Genomic DNA, 16,516 nt, shown 5'->3' with positions numbered 1-16,516 from the left:
TTATTTACCTCTGATATTACACTTTTGCTGGGTGACCGTTCAGTCTTGGTACCAGTCCGTCATTATGGACCGATTTGCCATCGATCCAGTTAGTGTCGTAGGCCGATGCAGATAATCCGTGATAATCATAAATCCACCAATACAAATTGTGGCCGGCAACCCCTCTTGTCTGCTAAATAAAGTAGCTCTGCACACATCACATTTGGCTTCTCTAAGTCTTCTTACAGGATGTAGCTGTAAAGTGGCTGTTATGTAGCACCGCAGTTACATATATGTTTGTTCACTGCATGCTCAAGTGTTTTCTTTGCAGAAATGCATGGCGCAGATGGTGTTACTTGCCGTCCCAGGCGTGGTGATCTCAACAGTTTTGCTTGGCGCTGCTGTAAAGGTATGTGTGTATGTGCATGGATTGATAACGGACGTAGGCCATTCATTCTAATGCTCTGATGCTAGCTAGTTAATTTGCCACAGCTCACTTTTCCATATGACTGGAACTGGAAAACATCATTCTTGTTCAGTGGACTGCTTAGTGCAACCGACCCTGTTGCCGTGGTTGCTCTTCTAAAAGACCTAGGAGCAAGCAAAAAGCTCAGTACAATAATTGAAGGAGAGTCCTTGATGAATGACGGGTATGCTGCCGTTACTCCCAAATTGTTCATCTTTTGATTCTTAGAATGCATGATTTTTTTCTGCCTGCTTGTCTGTTCCTCTGTATTTTACTCGGAGCAAGTTCATTCTTGAGAACAAAAACAGAATGATTGACTCAATGTATCGATTGCAAGTTTTTGTGTTATGTTTGTCAGTGTCTAGAAATTACCGGGGAAAGTGCTTTAGAATGTGTGCTTCACACTTAAATTTGAAGTATTCACTACTACAGTTGTTTCTGTGTTTTCACTTCATTCTTTTATTTTGAAATCGCACCATATAGGAAGAAGACACCGGAAGGGGTTGGGAATGGGCTGGGGTGGGATGTGTGGGGAAGAAACCCGCTCTGCACGTTCATAAGAAAAAACAATGAAAAGCTCATGTTTATTTGATACTGGAAGTAACCCACAGTGATAATTCTGCCCCCACAGAAGTTTGAACCCTAGCTAGCGCACCCACCAGTGGGTTATTGCATTGTTACCAAATTGCGCCATGTACAATTATAAGATTATTTTGGACTGTATTTGTACTTAATGGCCTTGTTACCAAATTGCGCCATGTACAATTATAAGATTATTTTGGACTGTATTTGTACTTAATGGCCTTGTATTCTACAGGACTGCTATTGTTGTCTATCAGCTATTCTATCGAATGGTGCTTGGAAAAACTTTCGATGCAGGGTCCATCATAAAGTTCTTGTCACAAGTTTCACTTGGAGCGTATGTGAATGGTTTATAAGTCTGAACTAGATGATACAAAACCATGCTACTGATGCTAATCGGTATCTTCTTTGACCAGTGTTGCTCTGGGCCTTGCGTTTGGAATTGCATCAGTACTATGGCTGGGCTTTATTTTCAATGATACAATCATAGAGATTTCACTTACCGTTGCTGTCAGCTATATTGCTTTCTTCACTGTAAGATAACCAGATGATGAACTATCGAAGCTCTCATATTTCTGTTTATTATATTTTTTTGTGTATAAGGACATGATTTGCTCAGTGTTTTGAAATAGGTCACTGCCTGGAATAATTTGTAGCTCTAGTCATAGAATGATTGTCAAGCAGCCCTTTTTGCAACACTAGGATGCTGTTTTACTGGTAAACTGACTTGGCTTTCAAGTCTCCTAGATACACAATAGCAAAGTCCCTATGTAGTTTTAAGTCACAGAACTGGACATAGCTTATTGTATTTCCTCAAGTATAATTGTATGGTTTGAACAACAATTCTGGTTTTGAGGGTATATCAGAGGATTCATGTTGGAATCAAAATTCTATTACTGTTTATACTCCTGATTCTAACTTCAACTAACTTGGGGGTTGTTTGGTGAGCGAACTGTATATATGTCATGCGAAAGAACATTGGCTTTTCTAGGAACAGGATTCTAGATTTTTGATGTACCAAAAATGGTTTGATTGCCATTTTAACCTACGCCAATAGTTTTACTTTCTTTCCAGCTTTTGGACATATTTACCGTGTACCGTTAAGCTGAAATCAATCCATATGAGATGTCAATTTGTTTAGGATAGTAAATATCAATGTTCATTGATTGGAGCTTGCCATTGCTTGTGCATGAATTATTTTTTCTCTCATGTCTTCTGCAAGACAATGATCAGTCCTCTAGTTTTTTGGGTGCTATTTTCTATTACTAATACTGTTATATCAGGCGCAAGATGCATTGGAGGTCTCTGGTGTTTTAGCCGTCATGACCTTGGGGATGTTAGTAAAACTTGTCTTCACATTCTGATTTGCATATCCTTTGCTATCTTCCCTCCAGTATTAACTTTGTTATGTCGGCAGGTTCTATGCTGCTTTTGCAAAAACTGCTTTTAAGGGTGACAGCCAGCAAAGTTTACATCATTTCTGGTATGTTCAAGCAATATATGTCACTTTCTATTTTTAGCAAAGATCAAAATTCTCAGCATATGATCGTCCGTAGTAATTTTAGTCAAATATATTATTTTTTATCTGTTCCTCATGTATCCCGTGAGTTCCATGAAGCTGTTGATGCTGGATTTGTGTGAGCATTGTCTGTAATTCAGTAGATTTACATTTAAACCTATGCCCTCTTGTAAATGTAAGTTAACAAGTTTGTAGCAGTCAGTTATTTGTCTACCTGTTAAACTTCAGATTTGTATAATTTTTAATGACATGCAATTTCATCATCAATGCCCTGAAATGTCATTCACAGCTTATAGTGGAGTTTCTAAACACCAAAATAAAATGCATGAAAAATAATGATGCCCTAAAGCATCAACAACAAATTTATCATTTAGTGCAAGATGCTGGTATCATCATACAGTGTCATTGCATTCTTATCTCTTTCTTTTCCTGGGAAATTGGATTGTAGAATGTACATTGTGATCCTTCAGTTCACGGCACATTAAGCATTACTATGAATTCTCATTTAAGCCATCATATAATGGCTTATTCATTCTTTTGGAGCGTCTTTGTAGTCGTAACTTGTGTGAAGGCCTAAGTGCAAACCTCTTGTAAAAGGATATGTGCTCTTCATGTTGGAGACGCACATGATTTCTCCAGTTGACGTCAGATTTTCTTACGTTTTATGTGATGTGTGCACTTCATGTCTGATTACTGTTTTTACTTGTATTCAGGGAAATGGTTGCTTACATTGCAAACACACTTATTTTCATACTGAGGTATCAACAGCTTTGAACTTTTCTACATGTCGCAAAGATAATTTCTGATACTTCTGTTTTTCCCTGGCTAAACTAGACCATGCTTGCTTTTGTTTGGTATGATTAATGCTTCAAATATGGATACTGTCATCACAATGTTTCATACATCTGAACTCCCTTCAGTGGGGTTGTTATTGCAGATGGCGTACTACAAGATAATATTCATTTTGAGAGGCATGGTATGAATCTTCATGCATCTCTATCCACTCTTCAATGTTTATTTTGTATCAATAGGGACATCTTTTGGATTTTGATATTTTCATTCTTTTTTTGGGAGGGTGAGAACACAGTAGCACCTGAGTGGGTGCACCTGATATGTTCTTCCGTTCTATATTATGAGCTTGGTTCAAACCCATCTTTACATCATGGGTATAATTCTCTCATCTCTTGCTATTTTAGGCACATCATGGGGGTTCCTTCTTCTGCTCTATGTTTTTGTGCAAATATCGCGTGCTGTAGTTGTCGGTGTTTTGTATCCACTGTTGCGTCACTTTGGGTATGGTATGGACATCAAAGAAGCCACAGTTCTTGTTTGGTCAGGATTGCGTGGAGCTGTTGCTCTATCACTTTCTCTGTCCGTTAAAGTAAGATTCTTGCACCAATGCCTTTGATCCTCACTTATCTGTTGTTACCATTATGTGCATATTTGTAGACATCTTTTTAGAAACTGATCCACCATTTTTTTGAGATATTAACTGAAATTATTTTGCTAGCGTGCTAGTGATTCAGTTCAAACTTATCTGAAACCAGAAGTTGGAACAATGGTATGTTCTTTCCCTTTTCCTGAAAAGTATGGTTTTTTTATTTGAGCTTTGCTGATCTTATAAATCTTTTGCAGTTTGTGTTCTTCACAGGTGGCATCGTGTTTCTGACTTTGATTTTGAATGGTTCCACCACACAATTTTTGTTGCACCTACTTGGTCTGGGAAAATTGTCAGCAACGAAGGTTAGCTTAACAAATTATTATCTATGGTTTCTTCTGATCTTGGGATTAAAGATTTTGCTTAACTGTACATTTGCATGTTTTACTAACCCTTTGAACTCTAACTCATAAGATTAATAAGTGAACTGGCCCAGCTAAGGTGTTAAGTTATGCAAATATTTTGTCCCAATCTATGAGCTCAAAGATAGTGATGAATTGATTCGTCGTACACAAATAATGAGGCCGAGAGTACTAACACGCCCAACACATTATTAGAAGGCAACATGATACCCAGGTTTATTCGCCCAACGAAATAGATCTACAAGATTTGATCTGCCCCACAGGGGTCAAACCCATGTTGGCACAAAGACGCCACTCTTCTCAGGATATTGGTTATTGACCCGAAGATTATTCTGAATGTGTAGGCTCCATTTATGAACTTTACATGTTAAATTATGAAAAAAAAACAGTCTCTCTTTTGGTCGAACCCTCTTGATTCCTTGTAGCTTCAAAAGTTGTTTATAGAGCCTTTCATTACTATTATTATCATTAGGCTCTTCTTTTATCTACTCATGGGTGCATATGTTTGCTGTGATTGTTATCTGCAATCAGAAACAACAGTAATTTGGTTTCACATCACATGTGATCGATGAATGTGAAGTGGCATAGTTATGTTCTCTTCGTGCTCCAGTTTCTAATCTGATTTCCTGCAACTGTAGCTTCGTGTATTGAAGTATACACAATATGAAATGCTAAACAAGGCATTGGAGGCTTTTGGTGATCTCAGGGATGATGAGGAACTTGGGCCTGTTGATTGGGTTAATGTGAAGAAATATATCACATGTTTGAATAACTTGGAAGATGAACAAGCACATCCCCACGATGTTCCTGACAAGGATGATCACGTACATACCATGAATTTGAAGGATACTCGAGTGCGGCTTTTGAATGGTATGCCATATACATGATATTGTGCTAATTAAATTTGATGTTTGGTTGATTGATCAATCCGCCTTTGTTTTAGCTATATCTTTTCCAGAATGCCAAAATGTGTTTGTTTAGGAGGTACATATACATATATAAGAGTAAAATGCACTATGTCCTATCAAATACCCCCTCTATTCCATAATGTAGTGCGTATAGATTTTTCAAAAGTCAAACATTACAAACTTTGACCATGTATATAGACAAAAAAATGTACATTTAAAATACCAAATGTATACCATTTTATACATCAAGACTTATATTTTCACATTGTATATGTCCGGGATTGCATATATAAATAGTTTTCTCGGTAAGCTCGGTCAAAGTTTGCTTAGTTTGACTTTTCAGTAAATCTATACGTACTACATTATGGAACGGAGGGTGTATCATGTTATTTACCAATCCTTGCTGTCAATTCCTATCAAATATCTTGCTAGTAGCAAGCACACAAAATTTTATTACATGTGTTGCTGTAAACACAAAATTTTACTAAACATGGCTGTAGCTGAACCTTAGGCCGTCTTTTATTTTTGTGTAGGTCGTACTTTTGGTACATATTTATCTAATCTCTACATGAATTGGAATTTACACTTTATTGGGGCCATCACATCACTCTTTTTTGTGAGGAACATCTTTGATTTGTTATGTTAGGCACTTATGGTTTCTATGAGTTCTGTGTATCTTATTAATGTTTTGCATCCTTTTATTTTCTTTGTTGTCTTTGCTCTCAAGCTATTACTTAATGTTTCATTTATGGGTCTACCTTCTCTTGAAATAGGTATGAGAATATGCAGTCTCATACTACTACCTCTGTTTTACTCTATCTATCTATGGCCTACCAAAGAAGCACCAAGTCTGAAATGGAGTAATCACGATTAGTTTAAAAAAAGATTATTGACTACAGATTTTTGTTAGGTGTGCAAGCTGCTTACTGGGGAATGCTTGAAGAGGGACGAATAACTCAGTCTACAGCAAATATTTTAATGAGATCAGTTGATGAAGCTATGGATCTTGTCTCTAGCCAATCATTATGTGATTGGAAGGGTTTGCGGTCCAATGTTCATTTCCCAAATTACTATAGGTTCCTTCAGATGAGCAGGTTGCCACGAAGGCTTGTCACATACTTCACAGTAGAAAGATTGGAGTTAGGATGTTACATCTGCGCGGCATTTCTCCGTGCTCACAGAATTGCGAGGAGACAACTACATGATTTCCTTGGTAATATCCTTGGCAGTCTTTAAATGTTGTACTGTCCTAGTTTTATACCATTTGTTTGGCCTAAAAAGTGGAGAAAAATGTAGAGAAGAAATGTCTGTCTCAATAGTTGGTGCCTACATGAGAAATGCTATGTGTGAAAGTGTTCGAACATATTCCTGGTGTAGGTGTCCATTGTTATAGTTCATAAGTGGAAAAATCAAGTGGTACTTACCTTAAGCTTGGTTTGCTTTTCTGTAGAACCAGCCAGTTACGGTATTTAGTGCTCAAACTGGCGATGTCTTGATGGTGTGATATATCCTTCATTGCAAACTTACTTGGTATTGCAAGGTCTGAAGGTCCAAATGATTTGAGCTTGTTAAGGATGAACCTTACTTTATTTTGCAATTACCATGAATGCCTTTGCTAAGTCACCAATTCACACTGTTTAGTAGATACTGGGGATTAGAGATCCTAATCCTCTTCACCGGTTTTCATTATTTTTATAATTTTGCTTGTTCTTCAGGTGATAGTGAGATTGCAAGAATTGTCATCGATGAAAGTATTGCTGCTGGGGAGGAAGCTAAAAAGTTTCTGGAAGATGTTCGTGTTACATTCCCTCAGGTTGTGGATACAATGTGCTTATACTCCTATAATTTAACTCAATTTTTTATGGATTCGTTAGCTTCATGGAATCTTGATAAATTCGTTTGGTCAGCAGTTTATCTGCAAAACTTGAGGATGAAAGCACATTGTCTGAACTAAAATGGGACTAGTTCAGTTTCATGCACATTTGGATTATTTTATTCTTTTTTTTGCGGGGCATTGTTATCTAGATTCTGAAGCTGTTTCAACACTGTTTAGGTGCTTCGTGTATTGAAGACTCGACAAGTAACATATGCGGTATTGACACACTTGAGTGAGTATATTCAAGACCTTGGGAAGACTGGGTTGCTCGAGGAAAAGGAAATAGTCCATCTCGATGATGCTTTGCAGGTAGTTGGAAAATATGATTCCATTTCTTGTTGCGAAGTGAAAGTAACTTCATCTCTCTGGCTTCAGTTCAAAATCAGAATATACTAACTCTGGTATGTTGATCCACTTGGCAGACAGACTTGAAGAAGCTTAAGAGGAATCCGCCACTGGTGAAAATGCCAAGAGTTCGCGAACTTCTAAATACCCATCCTTTAGTTGGTGCACTGCCTGCTGCTCTTCGTGATCCATTGTTAAGTAACACAAAGGAAACAATAAAAGGGCATGGAACAGTTCTTTACACAGAAGGCTCAAGACCGACTGGCGTATGGCTTGTTTCGAGTGGAATAGTAAAGGTATGTTTCTTCTTCAAGGCCACTTTATTGCATTTTGCTTGAAGTATATACTTTCCCACTCTATCTGGTTCAATAATGAATATATACCTCCCCTGGCCTTTTTTTGACAGTGGACAAGTCAGAGACTATGCACGAGGCATTCATTGGATCCAATTTTGTCACATGGAAGCACTTTGGGTCTATATGAGGCACTAATTGGAAAGCCTTATATTTGTGACATTATTACAGAATCGGTGGTGCATTGTTTCTTCATTGAGGCTGAAAAAATAGAGCAATTGCGCCAGTCTGATCCTTCTATTGAGGATTTTATGTGGCAGGTATCCTCTCATAATGCTGTCTACACATGCGCTTGTTGACATATTTGATTCTTAGATATTTCCTGCAATGCACAATCCTTTTATGTTTTGTTGTTTCCTTCTTGATTCTGTGAGTAGGAGTGAAGTAGATCTTTTTGTGTGGTTCTCAATAGGGTTAAAGTTCCTGCTGGTTACTGATAGAGAATCCCGTAAAAAACCTGTAATGTGAGAGTGGATGGGTGGCAGCATTTATTCTACCAAGTTTTTTGCTTAGAAGTGCTTTTAGTTCCAGCACTAACATCGAGTATGAAAGATTATAAAAAATGAGAAGTCTGACGACTCAAATTGCCACATGTGTACTGCACTAGTACAAGGTCATCACATCCGTACACAAATAGTTATACAGAGACTCACATTGTACTAAGTAATTACAAATTGACCATTATGGTTGAAGTCTTCCAAACCGGGCGTTACAGGATTAACACATTGAATTTCTGTCGCAGAAACATAGCGTTAAAAATGACTGAGCCCGTAGTGGTGTGCCCATGAAAACGAAAAATTCTTTTAAATACCAGGTTTTAAAATTTACTGCCCAAATTGCCACCAAGTATTATTACTGACATTGAACTTCCAATGTGGGACGAACCCATCACTACTACTCTGGTGCAACATTGCTACCCTTTTCACATAATTTATATCTGATAGCCATTAATCATCCATGCGCCAAAATTACAGGAGAGTGCTCTAGTTATTGCAAGGATTTTGCTCCCTCAGATATTTGAGAAAATGGCAATGCGTGAGATGAGGGTTCTCATTTCAGAAAGATCTACTACGAATGTCTACATTAAGGGGGAAGAAATTGAACTCAGGCATAATTACATAGGCATCTTATTGGAGGGATTTCTGAAGACAGAGAACCGAACTTTGATCACACCTCCAGCTGTGCTGCTGCCGTCAAACACTGATTTGAACTTATTTGGCCTGCAGTCTTCAGGTTCTCTATATTTTCATCAATCAAGCAGTGGCTGTTTTCTGAAGCAAAAGCAGTGATTTATTTTCTTTTAAAAGTAATTGAATGCTGAAGTGCTCTCTTGTTTACAGCCATGAATCAGATAGACTACTGTTATACTGCTCCCAGTTATCAGGTGGAGGCTAGAGCAAGGGTCATCTTATTTGAAATGAGGAGGCCAGATATAGAATCCGATCTGCAAAGAAGTGCATCGTTGCTTTCTCCAGCACTCGGACCGTCACGAACACAGAGCAAAGAGCATGTCGGTTTGCTCAGGTGGCCGGAGAGTTTCCGGAGATCCAGAGGGCCTGGAAATGCAAGCTTAGCTGAAATCAGAAGCCAGTCTGGTAGCTTCTCTGCTAGAGCCTTGCAAGTCAGCATGTATGGCAGCATGGTACGTCCGAGTCTTTTCTTTTCTTTTATCAAATCTCATAGCTAGTTATGACTGAAAAAGTACATCAAAAAACTCATTCGTAGATGGATGGCATGCGCCCTGCTCGGCGGCAACCGAGGCTTGATCATGTGGAAGCGAACCAGAAGCACAGCGCGTCGTATCCAAAGGTGCCTTCAAGGGCAGCCGACACGCGGCCTCTGCTGTCGGTGAGGTCGGAGGGCTCCAATGCGATGAGCAGAAAATCTGCTCCTGCTCCAGCTATAGCTCCTCCACTCGCTTCCTTTCTGCCACCCCTAGCAGCAGGACGGCAACGCCGAGCGGTAGGAGAAGATGACGACTCGAGCGATGAGTCCGTGGGGGAAGAAGTTATCGTCAGAGTGGACTCTCCCAGCATGCTCTCGTTCAATCCACCCTCCGGCCCACCGCGAGGCAGCTGACGGTTGCAGTATGTACCGATATTTTCTTCTTGTTGTATAATAAATTTTGTGACCAATGGTACCATGGTGTATGTATATCTGTATATGTGTAAAATGCACGATATGTTGTACTGTATAATAAATGGCAGAAAAAGGCTGTGGCAACTTCAACTTGTAATGTGGTGTAACTGGAAGCCTGGGATAACCCTGTAGATGATTCTACTTCCCTTTTTTTTGCTCTGAGATTGAATGCAGCGATCACTTAATTTTTAAGTGTGTGCTGCGGCCCAACAGTTATGGTCTATGAAACTACTCAGGTCATTTGAAAATATCTTCTGTTCTGCTGTCTTATGGAGCTTATGGTGGACTTTTCATAACAAATTCTATTTTTCAGGGAAGATGATAAACTCTGTTTTCAGAAGGACGCTGGAGCAATGCAAAGGAGGTGTGGTGCGCGCTCTAGAGCCGCACTCTGCACCGATGGAAGATCGTCTGCAAAACCTCTCAATCAGCCATCCTGGACAGAAATCTAGATCTCCTCGGCAAGCTCATGGTCGAATTACCTTGGATCGCTTGGTGAACCTGAGTTTTCTGATCAAGCTCGTCGCCCCAGTTCCTGTGGAAGAACACTAGCTGGTTCAATGTTTAGTTTCCTAGTAGATGGTTGTGTTTCCCTCTCCTGTGAACTGTAATGAACTTTTATCTACTGATGAGGAAGATCTCAGCTTTCCGCCGTGCACGTTGTACTGCTACGATGTTGCTTCGCTGTGCTTAATGGAGCAGGGAGGCAACCCCTTTTGATGTAAAACACAAGCCTGTGATGGTTTAGGCCACATCTGCTTGTGTGGGTTTTCATGGGGAGCAAGAGCTATCTGCCTCTTGGGCTTGGGTAGCATGCATTTCAACCATGATGATGAAAACCAAGGTGAATTAGACAGCAAAATCATGGCATTTCAGATCCAAGATTGCCGCGTATGTTGAAAGCGATGTAACCTAGCCAAAATTATAGAGGTGAGCTGGGTTAGTAGTTTCTCTGGAACATCAGGAATGATTTGATTTTTGAACAAAAAAAATGCCAAAACACCCCGTTAATGCCATATTTTGTGTGCTCTTATTCCTGCTACAATGGAGAATTCTTTGGCCAATTAAATCACAAGTTATTCGTGTAGGAGACAAAGGAGACCGCATGCATCCATGCTGCTTTTATCAGTACAAATAAGCCACAGGTACCCAGCAAGATAACCAGTTTAACATCCACCGGGCAATGCTAAACCTTGGCGAATTTTACTCCGCCAAGATGAATACTGCATCAAGTCTACGGTCTCAACATAAACCCGCAACGGGGGACCAAGATCAAATTTTACTCCGCGAACTACTCCCTCTGTTCCGAATTACTTGTCTTGAATTTGTCTAGATACAGATGTATAGATACATCCGTATCTAGACAAATCTAAGACAAGTAATTCGGAACGGAGGGAGTACATACCAATCTAATCTACGAAAACCTTGGCGAATTCATCTGCTTCAAATGAACCCAGCCTTTCCCTGCTAGCACGACTTGTCCAAAGCAACAGCTTCTACGTTACCCTGCAGGCCTGCACAAACAAAATCGCCATAAGAACCGATGGCAGAGCTGAAGGAAACAGTTATGCTTGAATAACGTCACGCGATAGTATCAATCCTAGTGACCCGGTCCTTGTCAAGTACCTAGACAGGAGTACTGCTTAGCTTGATGTGCACAAGAGTATGCGTAATATCTGTATTAACCAACACAGAACATATCTTAAGCGACTGACGGTGTCATAATCTACGTTCTAAATTACAACCCATTCAACTCAGCCGTGGCATAGACACATACCCGATTTATGTTCTACTACACCACTACGTACGTACGCGACAGTGCCTGATTTCTTTTAGAAAAAACAAAGTAGCCGGCCAAATATGGAAGGAAAAAGCTTGGCTTCAGGCTCAATCACTAGATATGATGTGGCCGCTTCTTACTTCACTTTTCTGCAATAATGTTTCTGTTGCATAAAGAATTGTAACAAGCCCTCTGCTGCAAAAAAAAAAATGCAACGAAATCTTTGCTGTAAAAAAATTGCAACAAGACATCTGTTGCAAAAAAAAGCTGTAAAAAGACCTTTGTTGCAAAATAAATATGCGCCTTGACCTATGTTGCAAATTTTTTCGCAGCAAGACCTGTGTTGTAGAAATTTCCTGCAACATAGCCTGTGTTGCAGTGGTAGAAGGTGACGTCTGGCCGCTCAATCCGTCAGATCCGATGATTCGTGAGGCGGCGGATCTTTTAAAAAGATTCACCGACCGACGCTTAGCAGTGCCCAATAGGGGGAATGCATCTCCTTTTCTTTTAGAATCACGTACGGCGACAGTTCTTGCTTTCCCCCTCTTGTGCATGCATGCCAACACAAAGGAAAAACAAAATACACTGCTTTCTCCTAGCAGCGAGTTTGTATATCTAGAAAGTGCGTGCAGCGGGCGCCGATCACCTCTGGTGGGCAGTAAAAACTTTCAAAGTAAGCAGTAAAATCAACTCGAAACAAAAGGAACTCTTTCAAAGCAAGCAGTGCCTGTCTTTCCTTAGGCTATCTGCACGCACACCACATGCATGGACGGAGCAAGATGAGGCCATGGTCTTTTATAAAACTAGGTAGGAAATGCGGCTTGCCGCACCCGGCAGCATAGCTGCCGGGTATATTTATGTTCAATCTATTTATACAACCAACGAAGCATTTCAAGTATAAAAAAGCGCAAACACAATAAAGTTCATATAGAGTGGTACTCCTTCAGAGAAGAGTTCGAAATAGATAATATAACATCAAAAAATGTCACGGAACACAATCGTTCAAACCCAGCATCCAATTCACTCATTTCAAAGCTTAAATAAAAGACCGCATGGATACTCCATAGTTATACAGATCCAGCGTGATCCTCGTCTGACCTGGGAGTGATAGCACAAAGAGGCATCATTGATACTTGAGGAATAGACAGAGGGCAAAACTCCTTCAAGGTAACGTGTGCTCGCCTTTGAGCAACATCATCCCTGTTTATGTATCCTGGATGTTGGGGATGATAAAGCAGTTAGATGTTGACATTCAAAGGCATATCCACAAGTGATATCGAAGTATGCAACAGAAGATAAATAAGTTTTCTTGAGCACATTGTTTATATGGATCAAATAATACATAAGAAACTAACACTGAGTTAGTACGCTACATTTTGATGTTTACCTTGAAATAAAACCTCCTTGTTTTCTGGATCATATATGCGTTGATAAGGGTGATTAATAATGGAAAATAATAAACAGATAATCATAGGATGCGCTGAAGAAATTGAGCACATATATTATTCAAATTTTGAGCAGGACACAAATATTATGTAAAGCGAGCTATAGACGTCGCAAAGAGGGTGGCAATGACAAACAGGGTATACACAATTTTAAAGGAGAATGCATATATAAATAACGCAGCATTGGGATCTATACTCAGCATGCCATAAGGACAAATGCAAAATAATGAAAGGATGACAATTGTATGCGAGGAGAGCAAGGTAGGATGACAATTGTATGCGAGGAGAGCAAGGTCTGAGCAGTGCATCAACATGTGTTCTTTGGAGAACCAACTCAGCTTGCCGGCGATGCTGTAGAGAACAAGGTAGCTTGTTGTCTACAATGAGATATATATACACATTTTAATTTGATAGCATAGAGTTGCATTCAAAACAAAATCCACTGCTTAGTTAGTATTTAGTGTTGGGCAAGCACATATGGCAACAAATTTAATTTTCTTTAATAGAGGCAAGCGTGGCTTGTTGTGTACAATGAAATGAGATGTACACATTTTAATTTGTTAGCACATAGCCCAATTCAAAATCATGTCGCTTTGGAAATATGTGTGTTTTTCTCCGTAATCTCATGTCTGAGCAAATAAGCACACTAAGAATTTAGATCCTTATGCATAAAAAGAAAAACCATTTTTTGAGTGTTAAGAAAAGTGTTTAAATAAAAACATATTTTAGTGTGCATGTTAACCCTATTTGAAACTGTGAGTGCTTTGAAAATATTTGCATTACTTATGCCATAGTCAACTACTCCCTCGAATCCAAAGAAGGTGACGTGACTTTAGATCGGAGGGAGTATAAAGAGATAAAACATCAAAAGTATGTAGTAACCATACATCACAAAATCAAAGTCAAAATCAAAAGACTGGAAATCTTCATAAGTGAGGGGAAAATGTTTTTCACAAAACCTTTCATAGATTATTACTTTCCTTTTCTCTTAGAAGTGCACACTATAGCAAAGATAATTAAGATGCACATTTGGATAACTACAAAATCATATAAACCACAAATACTTCAGTTTGACTCACACTGATTTGATGACAGGTAAGGAAATAGAATATCAATGAGCTCTCGTCTCCAGGATCTCTTGCTTCAGCTAATAGTGAGTAAAAGGGCAAACATTACAAAACACAGCGACACTGAGCCACACCAATTTCAAAATTACCATTACAAAGCAGATCCCAGAATTCATAAAGTTTCAAAGACACTAAAATCTGATAGTTACGATAGCAACATGGGAGAGTTGATTGACATAGACCAGAGCAAAAATACTGACGAATGCATAGATTTTAGCATGCATTGCAATTAGCACTTGGCCTCTTTCAGCTCATGTGAAGTACAGGAAAGTGGGCACAACAGCTCCTTCCTTGCAGTAGGCGAACACCAAGCTGCCATCATCATGTATGCACTCGCCCACAAAGCTGAAACAGGTCAAGAGGAGCAGTTTTAGAACTTGAGTATGTTGAATGTATATATTAGTGCCACCTTCCCAAAGAAGCTGCAAGGATTACTATGCGATGTTGGGAACCCCAACGCGAAACAGCCATTGAGGATAGCTTGTATAGAAATATACATTAGTACGCGCAGATTGTTTCTCTGAAGTTAATATCCTGAGGATACATTGGTACATGTAACAAACAGGACATCTGAAGTTAGTACCCAGAAAATAAATGCACAATGCACCTACATTGTAGCTTTAGCAAACCATTAACCTGGGACTGTGTTGAGAGATGCACGTCCTCTACAATGTTGAGAGATCCACATCATATTCGAGAGAGACAAAGAACTATACATGTGCAATGCCAATTGATCCATCCTTTACATTTCTCATATGGAAGGCATCGGTCCATGCACCAACAGGCAACATGAACGGGTGCCAACAATTTTAGAATCACAGAAATTAGTATGGCATCAAGGTAGACAACAAGAAACACTAATGTGGTGCCTGCAACTTTGAAATAATAGAAATTAGTAGGGCATCGAGGTAGATAACAAATAACACACAGTACTACTATAACTCTATAAGTTGGCTGCTAAATTGGATACGCAACCAGAAGGCGCAAAAAATAATCTGGTGAATGAATTAGAAGATTGACACCTAACCATAGGGAGTACTCAACCATAGGCGAGCAGCAAACTTCATTAAATAAAGGAACATGGCCGCATGAATCAAATCATTTATTTGTCAAATATACTTTGTCATGCTGAATGGAATTCAACGCTGCAAAAAGGAATATTGAAATATATCTATTCTCTGGTCACCAATACAATCACTAAATGCAAAATAAACTAACATTCTCTTTCCATTGAAAAGGAATTCTCTAATAACAGAGTCATTATTGGTTAATTAGACCAAAGTTAGTCTGTAATAGGCTCTTTATAGAGGAAATGCATATTTCATTCATGATAGAAGAAATCAAAGTGAGTTTAACCAAATTGATGCAAGCAATAACCAGAATAAATACCAGCCAGAATATCTCCCCCAAAAACATGAAACACATGTTTCAAACTGCTCCTCGAAGCATGAGCCGGATAAGGCAAGTTAGGTATGTATCCACATCATTTTTAGTGGATTTTGTTGGGGTGTCAATAATTTCAACACTGCTAACTACCAACACCGAGCACAAAGGAACAACAAAGCATTTTATTCTGGCTGCAACATGAACTAAGAAGAGGACACCTAGCGAAACAATGATCATAATTTTTTTCAAACAGAAGCATGATGCACACACACACACCTCTCTGATCCACCATTGACTCCAATTTCCAGAATCCAGCCTACCTCTGCATTATAAAGTATATGAAAACAAATCATGTGGGCTGCAACCGCTACTATTCCAGATTATTTGCCAGCACCCAGCAGAAACCAAACCAAGGTTCTGTCTCTCTATCTTTTCCACTTATTTGCTAACCTCTGTAAGGACGAAATCTTTGGAGAAGAATGACGATGCCAAGTCTTGCTGCGGGCCGAACGGGTACATGTGTTTTGCTGGCAAAAGATACATGTAGTTTTGTGAACATTGGCAATATGACATATGCAAAGCACTGAATAGTAGATTCTGACAAGACCAGTTCATGCCCATTTTTATTGACTTGGTTTTCACAATTAATGACAGATGCTAATTGATTAGACTAATCTGTTGATCATGCTTTAGCAGGTTACTTCATCAAATTTGGAAGAAAAATCCCAGCAAAAGTAAGGCCAGCTACAACCTACAAGACTGTTAGTTTAGTAGGCAATGAGTCCCACTCCCACCACAAGGCCTTCGCCCG

The 16,516-nt window shown here is 39.3% G+C and overlaps 1 protein-coding gene across 1 annotated transcript in view; it reads left to right on the top strand.

The window, feature by feature from the left end:
* Positions 1–10,152, top strand: part of LOC119274391 (sodium/hydrogen exchanger 8-like) — an 11,202-nt gene extending 1,050 nt beyond the window's left edge. Inside the window, exons 4-23 of the mRNA XM_037555086.1 lie at positions 311–388; positions 472–629; positions 1,263–1,364; positions 1,444–1,561; positions 2,311–2,363; positions 2,445–2,510; positions 3,260–3,304; positions 3,467–3,522; positions 3,743–3,927; positions 4,057–4,107; positions 4,182–4,289; positions 4,985–5,216; positions 6,165–6,467; positions 6,970–7,067; positions 7,308–7,439; positions 7,553–7,771; positions 7,882–8,088; positions 8,803–9,061; positions 9,169–9,470; positions 9,554–10,152. Of these exons, the coding sequence (XP_037410983.1) occupies positions 311–388; positions 472–629; positions 1,263–1,364; positions 1,444–1,561; positions 2,311–2,363; positions 2,445–2,510; positions 3,260–3,304; positions 3,467–3,522; positions 3,743–3,927; positions 4,057–4,107; positions 4,182–4,289; positions 4,985–5,216; positions 6,165–6,467; positions 6,970–7,067; positions 7,308–7,439; positions 7,553–7,771; positions 7,882–8,088; positions 8,803–9,061; positions 9,169–9,470; positions 9,554–9,907 (3,126 nt within the window). The 3' untranslated portion in view covers positions 9,908–10,152. The remainder of the gene's footprint in view (positions 1–310; positions 389–471; positions 630–1,262; positions 1,365–1,443; positions 1,562–2,310; positions 2,364–2,444; positions 2,511–3,259; positions 3,305–3,466; positions 3,523–3,742; positions 3,928–4,056; positions 4,108–4,181; positions 4,290–4,984; positions 5,217–6,164; positions 6,468–6,969; positions 7,068–7,307; positions 7,440–7,552; positions 7,772–7,881; positions 8,089–8,802; positions 9,062–9,168; positions 9,471–9,553) is intronic.
* The last annotated feature ends 6,364 nt before the right edge of the window (positions 10,153–16,516 follow it).

The sequence above is a fragment of the Triticum dicoccoides genome, chromosome 3B (genome assembly GCF_002162155.2).
Source record: "Triticum dicoccoides isolate Atlit2015 ecotype Zavitan chromosome 3B, WEW_v2.0, whole genome shotgun sequence".
NCBI classification, from domain to species: domain Eukaryota; kingdom Viridiplantae; phylum Streptophyta; class Magnoliopsida; order Poales; family Poaceae; genus Triticum; species Triticum dicoccoides.
The sequence above is the reverse complement of the archived record's forward strand: the minus strand, read 5'-3'. Positions and strand labels throughout refer to the sequence as shown.